General features: G+C 51.5%; 1 protein-coding gene across 2 annotated transcripts in view; it reads left to right on the top strand.

The window, feature by feature from the left end:
• Positions 1 to 103: 103 nt before the first annotated feature.
• Positions 104 to 11,470, top strand: part of TCEA3 (transcription elongation factor A3) — a 43,140-nt gene continuing 31,773 nt past the window's right edge. Inside the window, exons 1-4 of one of the 2 annotated variants that reach the window (XM_043909207.1) lie at positions 104 to 343; positions 5,537 to 5,599; positions 6,341 to 6,446; positions 6,881 to 7,025. In XM_043909207.1, the coding sequence (XP_043765142.1) occupies positions 275 to 343; positions 5,537 to 5,599; positions 6,341 to 6,446; positions 6,881 to 7,025 (383 nt within the window). In that variant the 5' untranslated portion in view covers positions 104 to 274. The remainder of the gene's footprint in view (positions 344 to 5,536; positions 5,600 to 6,340; positions 6,447 to 6,880; positions 7,026 to 11,470) is intronic. The other variant, XM_043909206.1, reaches the window with a different exon arrangement.

Below are 11,470 nucleotides of genomic sequence, written 5' to 3'. Positions count from 1 at the left end.
TGTCCCTCTCCCGTGGAGGCCGGGCTGGCGGGCGCGGGCAATCTTTGCCCGGGCGAGTCCTTGAAGTCTATATTTAGTGCACGCCGCCCCTCCCCCACGTCGGGAGGCCCGCGGTGGGGGGTGTGGGGGGAGCCCCGCCCCCGCCGGGCGTGTGTGTCGGGTGTGTTTGGGGCCCGCGCGGCTGGCGCGCCCTCTCCCTTTTTACGCCTCCGGCCCCCCCGCAGCCCGGCTGCGGCCCCTGCGCCCCTAGCCCCGCCGGGCGTCGCGGGCCAACATGGGCCAGGAAGAGGAGCTGCTAAGGATCGCCAAGAAGCTGGAGAAGATGGTGGCCAGGAAGAAGACGGTGAGGCTGCAGAGTTCGGGCTTCAACCCCCGCTCCCCACCCCGGGGGAGGCGCGGCGCGTGCGAGCCCCGAGGAGTCCCGGGGGCGCGTGCTGGCCGGGCGCCCAGGAGGCGCGCGCGCGATACTCCGGGACCCGAGGGAGGCGCGGCTGGGGCCGGGCTCCGCGCCCCGGGGGGGAAGACTGGCATCTCAGGGTGGGCGTGTGCGTGGCCCCGGGGCGCCGGGGGTGAGGTGGAGGGGAGGGGCGTCGGGTGGGGGTTGGGGGAGCACCGAGCCAGCCCCGGAAGACCCGAAGGCTTCTTGTGCACGTCCGTCTGGACCTGCAGGGTTGGGGGCCCCCGGGTAGGTCGTACGGGGCCCGGGAAAGAATGGGAGACAGGAGCTGGAAAAGGACTTTCGGAGCCCCTGGATTCGGCGTGTGCAAAAGCCCGGGGGGGGGAGCGGTGGTGACCGCGGGACAGGGGGACCCGGAGATAGTGGTGGAAAGAACTCCTGGGTGACTCTGAGAAGCGGGAAGAAACGAACTGATGAGGGGTGCTGAGCCGTGTCTACCCCGCACCCCGGGAGTGGAGCTGACGCAGAAAGAGCCAAGGGCCTGGGTTCCCGCAACCGCACGGCTAGAGGCTTCAGGAGCTGTTGGCCACTCTCCCTTTCCTTGGCCGCGGGGTGGGGCCCGGGCCCCGGGCGGGGGCCTAACAGGTGTCGGGCAGCCGCTGCGCCCACGGGGCCCAACGGGCGGGGGAAGCGGGGACCGGCTGGCGGCCAGGGCGCTGGGGCGGCGGCGGCGGGGACAGCGGAGCTCGGAGGTTGAGGGGAATCAGGGCTGGCGGCCCTCCCTTCGTACCCCTGAGCGCTCAGTGCCCGGAGCCCTTAGCGCGGGCCGGCTTGAAGTTAATATTTGATCCTTCCCGTGATCTTTGCCTCAAGTTGGCTGCTGCCCGATTCCTAGCCGAGCAAACTTGGCCTTGGGACAGGGAGGGCTGGGAGTCACCCAGAGTGGGGTGAGAGCGGGGGGTAGCCTGGCAGGCCGTACCCCCCTCCCTTTCGACCCTGTCCCAGGACCCTCCTCCTTCTGCCATCCAAGGGCACGTTCGGAAGCAGGACTTGCATTTCCAACATATTCTGTAATCCTAGAAGCTCAGGAAAATGCCAGACCCTAAGGGTGTCTTTAGAGCAGGGACAAGGGAGGGGTTGCTGGACCCATGGGGTGACAGGGAGCCTTCAAGTAAGACATGGGCAGTATTGAGTTGGTGTCCATATGAAGACCAGAGCCTCAGTTTCTTCATCTGTGAGATGAGATGACCTATCTCCTGGGAAGGATTGTCACTGGATTTTTTTTTTGTCTCTGCTGGTGATGGTGAGGGTGGAAGAGATGTGAAACCCTTAGGATGATCTGGACTGGTGCTTGGGAAGGCTCAGAGAGTGACACCTGCTTTTGCTCAGCCAGAGGAAATGCAGAAACCTGAAGATTTTAAGGAGTCTCCATTCCAGGATGCTCCAAAGTCAGTTGAAACTGAGCCTCAGGTCATCAGACTCAGCTGGAGGTGGCAGAGCCCAGCCCGGGTCTCCTGAACCAGATTCCACCTCAATCAGACAAGTTGTCCCAGCCCTGCCCCTTGCTAGCCCCCAACTTGGGCCAGGAGATTCTAGGCCTCTTGGTGAGAGGGCAGGAGTGGGAAGCTTAGGAGACCTGAGAAAGGCAGAGTGGCTGAGGAGGAAGGGACCGGCCCTGGCCTCCCCTCACTCCTTTTATGGCTGTAGACCCACCACTCTGCGTTCTCTTTCTAGCCCTGGATTTCTTCTTCTGTGAAATGGGAAGAAGAAATAGTGTCCTTTGGCGAGGAGTCCTGTGGAAGTACCCAGAGCTCTCTCCAGGAAAAGATGCAAGTCTGGCCACAGGGTCCCTGGAGCACAGAGCCGGTCTGCAGCCACGTCTGCGCCTGGGTTCTTGGCAGCATCTGGGTGGGCACAGAGCTCTGGGCATGTAACCTAGAAAGGTGGGGCCTGTTCTGGGAGCCAAAGTGGGCCCGCCCAGTGGTGGTTAGGGAGAGGACACACTTCCTGTAAGAAGACGGATCTTCCACGTTGCAGCTCAGACCCGGGGTTTACTGCCAATTACTGAAGTCCCAGCAACTTAGGGCTTTTGTCAGATGCTGTGAGCACACACCTACTGTACCAGCCTCAAACATATAGTAAAACACCACACGATTACACACACAGACATAACTACATGCAGCCACACACTGTGTAAACAAGCAACTGTGAACATAAATAACTGCATGACAGATGTGGTTCCTGACCCTGACGTGACTGACACACAGACCATTGTATTTTCAGAAAAAGCCACAAAGACAACTGTACGCATGTTTAAACGTGTGCATGTGCACCATAAGCTATACCCCGATGTGCAAAGCTATAAACGTAGCAAACAGCTGCACTTACGTGTCCAGACGGGTTGTGACATAGACGTCATCCCACAAAGACAAATAGACACATTATATTGGGTTGGCCAAAAAGTTCGTTCGGGTTTCCATGACAGCTTTTTTTGGGAAAAACCTGAACAGACTTTTCCGTCAGCCCAGTCCTTGAGCAGCATACACACAGCAGCTCCCCACCTGAACTGGAGATACTGCTGGCTGCATGTCCCATACATGCATGCCGAAAGACGTGCCTGGCAACATTTGCCCATGGCGTTGTGAGTCCAGCTACAACTGGCGCTCACGGCTGTTCTCCAACATGACCCAGTTATATATACAGTGTGACATACACAGGCCCCACACCCAGTGGTGAGCTGGAACTGGCTTAATGCTGATTGTTGAACTTTCAGGGATTTTGCAAGCCAGTTGTTAAATACAGCAATTGTTTTTAACATTAAACTGTATGCTTACAATTAAATTTTGTTAAAAACAAATGTCATAAATACTCCAGAGTCATCACTTCCTTATTATTTTATTACTTTTTTCGGTCATGTATGGTCTGGAGGCCATTTATTATACTGTATTGTATCAATATGGGGCTTCCCTGATAGCTCAGCTGGTAAAGAATCCGCCTGCAATGCAGGAGACCCCGGTTCAATTCCTGGGTCGGGAAGATCTCCCCTGGAGAAGGGATAGGCTACTCACTCCAGTATTCTTGGGCTTCCAAGTCCATGGGGTCACAAAGAGTTGGACAGGACTGAGCGACTAAGTACAGCACAGCATAAATATGGTCTGTGTCACTCATTTCTTCCCAGTGTCTCCTTCGGTTCAGTGACAGCATGCTCTAGCTTGACATTGCTGTAGGGAGAATATTGATGCCACAGAAATTGACAAACACTGCAAATCAATTTTTTCCTTTGAGAACCTGCTGTTAAACATTGACCAGCATACCACTGCACTTACCCATGTTGATATTTCATGACTGCACACATCTCGCCAGACCTATGTCCATACCTACTTGCACAGTTGTATAGTGGGTCAAACCCAAAAGGCCCGAGTTTGACTCCCAGCTCAGTTCCTTATAACGTTGAGCAAATTCACTTCTGTTTCTTGGATTTCTCTTCTGTGAAAATGGGATCTTGATTCTTTAAAAATGAGAATAGTAATAGGACCTATCTCAGAGAATCATTTCGAGAGTCAGAAGAGATCGTGCATGTAAAATATTTAGAACTGTGCCCAGCAGATAATAAGCCTTTAATTAGTGGTACATGCAGAGTTATATGCCTGCAAGTTCACATGCACACATATCCACACGTCAGTCCTCTGAAGCATCTATGAACCCAAGTTCTAAGGGAGACTGAGGACTGGCGGAGGGCAGGAGGGGGATGTGACCCCGGAAGCCTGGTAGGGTAGGGGTTGGCGGCTGGTACTGCACAGTGGGGCCGGGGCATACAGGACACAGTCAGCTGGTGCTTCCCAGGAACCTGACCTCAGGACAGGAAGCTGGGGCTGGCTTCTAGGAAGTGTGTGGAAAGAAAGAGAAGACCAGAAGGGGGCAGGGGTGGTTCAGGGCCTGGCAACCAACAGGTTTTCACATCTGTATGTCTTGTCTTCTCCTCCCTCTTCCCCTTCCCACCTCTGCTTTCTGCTTTGTTCATTCACTCAGGGAGCACTGGGCTGTGTGCTGAACCCAGAGGTCTCAGAGATTACACAGTCCTCTCTACCCAAGAGAAAAGAAAGTGCATATCTTCACAAAAACTCTTTGTAGCAGCCCCAAATTGGAAACTCCCTAACAGTCCCATTCACAGGTGAATGGATCAACAAACTGTGGTCTCTGCCTACAATAGCAAACAACCCAGGAACGAAAAGAACTGTGGCTCCGTGCGGCAATGTGCATGGAACCTCAAAATGATAACACCGAGTGAAGAAGCCAGACAAAAAAGTCCATCACAGTCACATTCTGTAAAATCCTTCAAAATGCAAGAAAGCAGAATAGTGGTGCCTGGGGTTGGGGGTGCAGAGAGGGACAGATTCCCAAGGGGCACAAGGAAATGTTGGGGCTGCTGTGTTTGTTTTGGGCTGTGCTGTACAGCTTGCAGGATCTTATTTCCCCAACCAGGAATTGAACCCATGTCCCCTGCAGTAGAAGTGCAGAGTCCTAAGCCCTGGACCACTAGGGAACTCCCTGACTATGTTCTTATCTTGATTGTGGCGATAGCTTCATGGATGTACACGTTATGTCAAAACTCACCAAATTGTAGTTTACAATGTGTGTGGTTTATTGTATGTCAATTATACCCCAATAAAGCTATTTTAAAAAAATAAATAAAAGCTGCAGTCCTCAACCTACAGAAGGTCACAGTTGGGAAGTGAAGGGAGGCAGATACAGACATAAAAGAAGCAGTACACCATGAGGTAATTAACTTTAGAGGAAGAGATGGGGAAGGGGAGAGCATTCCCAGTGGCAGGAACAGCAGAACCAGGGGGTCAGGGGGTCAGGAAGAGTGGGTAGGGCTGAACCCTGCTCGGACGGGCTGGAACCCAGATGGGTGGCGGGAGGTGAAGTCAGAGAGCTGGTCTGGGGCAGAAGCTGCTCCTTCTCTCCTCCTCCTCTTCCTTACCTCTCCATTGACTGCTTGTCTGCCTGGATCTGCCGCTGGAACAGCCTCCTTCCTTACCTCCTGCCGCCATCCTTCCCACCAAGACCGCACGATGGTCAGAGAGGGGCCTGGGCCGACTCCACAGGCCTCGGCCCTCACCTTGTGGCCTCCCACAGGAAGGGGCCCTGGACCTCCTGAAGAAGCTCGACAGCTGGCAGATGTCCATCCAGCTGCTCCAGGTGGGTGGCGATGGGCAGCCCCCGGGGCAGGAGGGCAGTCTTGTGCAGGAAGGAAAGGTCCTTGTGGGGGAGCCCTCCCAGGAGGGGGTCTGGGAAGGATTCTGAAGGGAAGACAGCAGGGGGGATCTTGAGGTACTCCAGGCGTGGGAACAGAAGCCTGCAGATGGCAATGGAAGCTTTCTAAGCTCTCGGGGCCCTCTGGGTCTGGGGACAAGACTGACCTGCTTTCCTTGAACCCCCAAGTTCCCAAGACCCGAGGTCTATGGGATCCAGAAGGCCAGCATCTCGGGGAGAGGTGAAAGCACCCCCCCCCCCATTTTTGCATCTTCCGTGTGTTACCCATGTGGCCTCCAAAACTCTACTTGAAGCTCGGCCCTGAAAAGTTAGCACGTACCCAGGCTGTAGCAGCCAGAGTTGTGTCTTAGGCTGAAATTTGAACTCCAGGACACCGGAGGGCAGAGAATGGGGAGGAGTCCTGGCACCAGCCAGGCCCAGCTTTACTTCAAAGCTGGAGTTACCCCTGCAGCTGGGGGGCCAGGCCTTGGGCACTGACCTCACTCAAGGCAGTAGGTCCATTATAAAGTCAGGATGACAACCTCAGGCACAATTCTGGGCCAAAGCCCTGGGGAGCCTGGACCAGGGGAAGGGGGTGGGTGCCCTGGGGCAGGTCTTGCCAACTAGGACAGCCAGTCCAGCGTGTCCCGATTCGCAGGCTGGCTCCTGACCTTCTCCCTTTTGCAGACCACCAGGATTGGAGTCGCCGTGAATGGGGTCCGCAAGCACTGCTCCAACAAGGAGGTGGTGGCCTTGGCCAAAGTCCTCATCAGGAACTGGAAGCAGCTGCTGGGTGAGGGGGCAGGGTCCCCGGGGCCAAGGTTTCTCCCCGCACCTGGGTGCTGGCTTATAGCAGGTACCCAGTGTATGGCTGTTGAGTGACTCGGTTACGACCCCCAGTGGGAGTGCCAGGCTTTGTCTACGCCACAAATGTGGGATTTGTAGATGGGTGAGTTTTCGTGTCCATGTCCCTATGTGTGAATTTCTGTGTGCTTCATGTGTGTGTACACATCTGTATATACACTTTGGTGTGCAGAGATGTCTTTCTGTCCCCATGCGTGAGCTTGAGCTTGCACCCACATGTGCACAATTTGTGTATAAACGTGCATTTGTTGGGAGAGGGGTGAGGTTGCCCCAGTCCCTGCCCTTCAGTCCTTTCTCCCCCAAAGTCTTGGGTTTGGCTGAGACAGAGTGAGTTGAGGAACAATGTCATGATTCTGTTTTTAGACTCCCCAGCAACCCCCAAAAGAGAAAAAGGAGAGGAAAGAGTAAAAGCCAAGAAGAAGGAAAAAGGGCTTGACTGTTCAGATTGGAAGCCAGAGACAAGTCTTTCTCCACCAAGGAAAAAACGGGTGGAAGAGCCCAAAGACAGGTACTTGTTCTGGGATGGCGAGAAGGGGGCTGACGCTCATCATTTCCTCTGACAGCGCTTCTGTTTATATACCATCTTTTCTTCTTCACACACCAGGAGGTAGGTATTGTTATTTCCCTCTACAGTGTCCCTTCTGGGGGGCCTTCTTTTTTTTTTTTCCTGGGAGCCTTCTTGGCCCCACCAGACTGACTCACGAAACTCGAATAGGCCGTCCCTGGCGGGGCTTCACCTCGAAGGATGCAGGGACGGGAGATGCAGTGTGCCAGCAGGGCAGCTTCTCATCACCAAGGTGATGAGAACACATCATCAAGGTGTTTCTCATCACCAAGACTTCTCATAGGCCAGTGGTCCCCAACCTTTATTGGCACCAGGGGCCAGTGTCATGGAAGACAATTTTTCCATGGGTGGTGGGGTGGCAGGAGGGGAAAGGAGGATGGTTTCAGGATGATGCAAGCACATTACATTTATTGTGCACTTTTATTTCCATTATTATTACATCAGCTCTACTTCAGGTTATCAGGCCTTAGATCCTGGAGGTTGGGGACCCGTGTCCTAGGGACCAGGCTGTGTCCAGAGCTATTCTCCTGCCCACCCGGATGACATTCCCAGGTGCAAAGAATGAGACCACCAAGGGCGGTAACTTGCGCCACATCCTCCAATTGATGAGTCCCATAAACCAGGTCTCCAGGATTCCAGCAAGGGCAATGACCAGTTACAAGATTCACAATACTCGGGGTGGCCCCAAACTGCGGTTTTTCCATAAATCATTGATAGTTCTTTCATACTCCTCTCCCATCTAGACACAGTTTACCAATCAGGGCTCATTTGCTCTAGATGCAGTGGTACCTAGGAATACAGCTGATGGTCCACCTTCATCAGGGTTCCAGGTAAACGGGGCTGGGAACTTACTTGTCCACAGAGAAGGAGTGTTTGTTGGCTTTTTAGTCAAAATCACCTTCAGCGATAAGGAAGCTGAAGACTGGGGAGCAGGGTGTTTCCCAGGGTCACACAGCCATTATGTGATAGAGTGGGAGCCCCATCTTTGTCAGACCCCCAGACCTCTGCTGAGACCCCAGCTCTGTGTCTGTTCCCCCTTGCCCACCCCAGCCAGGGTCTCAAAAAATGCATGACTTATTAGAAATATTTATTTGTTTAGTTGCGCCAGGTCTTCATTGCAGTGTATGGGATTTAATTCCCTGGCCAGGATTTGAACCCAAGGCTCCTGCATTGGGAGCACAGAGTCTTAGCCACTGAATCACCAGAGAAGTCCCAATGCATGACTTGCTATAGACCCAAATGGCCTTATCCATGCTGCTGCTAAGTCGAGTCAGTTGTGTCTGACTCTGTGCCACCCCATAGATAGCAGCCCACCAGGCTCCCCTGTCCCTGGGATTCTGCAGGCAAGGACACTGGAGTGGGTTGCCATTTCCTTCTCCAATGCATGAAAGTGAAAAGTGAAAATGAAGTCACTCAGTCGTGTCCAACTCTTAGCAACCCCATGGACTGCAGCCTACCAGGCTCCTCCAAACATGGGATTTTCCAGGCAAGAGTACTAGAGTGGGGTGCCATTGCTTTCCATAAAAGTAGATAAAAGCCTTCACGGATGTATTAGTTGGTCCTACCTATTCCCTACATGACTAGTCAGATCACTTAATTCCTTCGGGAGGAGGTCATCTAATAGATAAGGGAGTGAGACTAGAGGACACTGAATAGTAACCGATGGCCCTAGGTAGTTACAATGTGACTTGTGATATACCAACATTTTAAACTTTTAAAAATTGTATTTATTTAATTAATTTATTTCCGGCTACACTGGGTCTATTGCGGTTCATGGGCTTTCTCTACTTGGAGCGTGTGGGGGCAACTCTCTAGTTACGGTGCTTGGGCTTCTCATTGCAGTGACCTCTTGTCGCGGAGCCCAGGCTGTAGGCACACGGGCTTCAGAGGTTGCAGCTCTCAGACTCTGGAGTGCAGGCTCAGTAGCTGTGGCACTCAGGCTTAGTTGCTCTGTCCCAATCTTCCGGGACCAGGGATCAAACCCATGTCCCCCGCGTTGGCAGGTGGATTCTTAACCAGTGGACTACCAGGGAAACCCTGTAACATATTTTTATCACCCTTGTTTATTTTTTGAAAGTACTATTATTCTGGGACTTCCCTGGTGGTCCATGGTTGAGAGTCTGCCTTGCAATGCAGAGGACTTGGGTTCGATCCCTGGTCCGAGTACTAAGATTCTACATGCCTTGGGGCAACTAAGCCTGTGAACCACAAGTACTGAGTCTGAGTTCTCGAACCCACAACCCTCAACTGCTGACCACATGCTGTGCTACACCTACTGAGCACATGTGTTGCAACTACTGAAGCCCTTGTGCCGTAGAGCTTACGCTCAGTAGCAAGAGAAGCCACTGCAATGAGACGCCTGCACACGACAACTAGAGAGTAGCCCCTGCCTGCCTCAACTAGAGAAAGCCCACGCCCAGCAACAAAGACCCACATAGCCAAAAATAAATAATCTGTTGTAGAAATAATGGAAAATATTTTAAAAGTATGAAAAAAGTCACATTCCCACCACCCAAAAATAATCACTACTAATGTTTTGGTATATATTTTTCTCAGTTTTCTATAGTTATCATCAATTCTATAGTCTGCTTTTTAAGATGCAATACTTGTCACCTGGTTCTGGAATCTTCTGAATGTTCCATTCCTTTCATTCTGCTAATTTTGCAATTGTATCCCACTTGGAGAAATCCTCATTGGCATTTAATGTTTCACATGGTATGTTTGGTTTTCCCAAAGGGATTAAAAGTTTGGCCTCCAGGGATCCTGTGATCCCCCGTGCCTAGCATGGAGTGAGCGTTTGCTGAGCATTGCCACGCCCAGCTGTACCAGTGCAATCCCCTGTGGAAATTTCATGCTCTGGCTGGTCTGGCCATGTCTGGAGCACCTGTTTGGTTCTGAAAGTGAAAGGGTTAGTTGCTCAGTTGTCTCAGACTCTTTGTGACCCTGTGGACCATAGCCCGCTAGGTTCCTCTGTCCATGGAATTCTCCAGGCAAGAATACTGGAGTGGGTTAGCATTTCCTTCTCCAGGGGAATCTTCCTGGCCCAGGAATTGAACTTGGGTCTCCTTCATTGCAGGCAGATTCTTCACCATCTGAGCTACCAGGGAAGTTTGTTTCTGAATACCTTGGCAAATAAACGAAGGAACAGGATCTTTTGACATACATTTGAAAGACTAGAGGCTGAACTCTTGGGTGAGGAGACCAAATGGAACATGGAACTAGCCTGTGGAATAGGGAGTGTAGACATCTGCGTACAGATGGCAGCTTAAGCACGGGTGTTTCCTTTTGCTCCATCCCCAAATCCCCCCAAATGATCAGCAAAGGGGTTTCCTTAAAGGCCTACCGAGATGACAGGTATGGCCAAGGGGACAGTTGGAAAGCAGAAAGCAAATTTCTAGGCCAAACTTAATCACTTACATCCTTAGACTGTGAGATTCACTATTGTGACCTGAAAAATGAACATCATTATCTCATTATATAAAGTTTTTTTGCAGAGCTCAGTCCCTCAGTCATGTCAGACTCTTCATGACCCCCATGGACTGTAGCCCACCAGGCTTCTCAGTCCATGGAATTCTCCAGGCAGGAATCCTGGATGGGTCGTCATTTCCTTCAGGGGATCTTCCCAACCCAGGGGTCAAACCCACATCTTCTGCGTTGGCAGGCAGATTCTTTTATCACTGAGCCACCTGGGAAGCCCTAAAATTTATATAACTATAAGTAAGTGATAAGTGAAGTCGCTTAGTCGTGTCCAACTCTTTGCGACCCCGTGGACTGTAGCCTCCCAGGCTCCTCCGTTCATGGGATTTTCCAGGCAAAGGTACTGGAGTGGGTTGCCATTCCCAATATGTGTATATATGGATATATCCTTCTAGGCTCTTTCCTGTGCATCTACCCATGAAATACTTACTGTATTAATAAAATGGAATTAAATCCCGTATACTATTTCGTAGCCTTTTCACATCATATATTTATTCCAACAGTGAGTCACATTTAGAGTAAAAATTTAGAAAGTCAAACACAAGAAGAAAATAACAGAAATAATCACTGTTAACATCTTGATGTATATCTTTCTCATCTTTTTAAGAACATATGTATAACCACATAAATAAAGTTATATTTTCTTAGGAACTTGAATCACACTATAATACTGTTTTATAACCAGCATTTTACATTTAACAGCGTCCTGGGGTGTTAAGTTGTTGATGCCAGCTCACTTTTCACAGCTGGAGCTATGAGATGAAGTTGTCTCCATGGCTGAGCAGAGTGTGGGGTGGTTGTTCCCCTGCCTTACTGGGAGAATCCAGTGGACAGGGGTCCTTTTTCAGTTCTGTTGGCAAACTTCATTTCTTTTTAATTTTATAAATTGACAATTTATTATCATATATAAA

This window comes from Cervus elaphus, chromosome 8, assembly GCF_910594005.1.
Source record: "Cervus elaphus chromosome 8, mCerEla1.1, whole genome shotgun sequence".
NCBI lineage: Eukaryota > Metazoa > Chordata > Mammalia > Artiodactyla > Cervidae > Cervus > Cervus elaphus.
The sequence above is the reverse complement of the archived record's forward strand: the minus strand, read 5'-3'. Positions and strand labels throughout refer to the sequence as shown.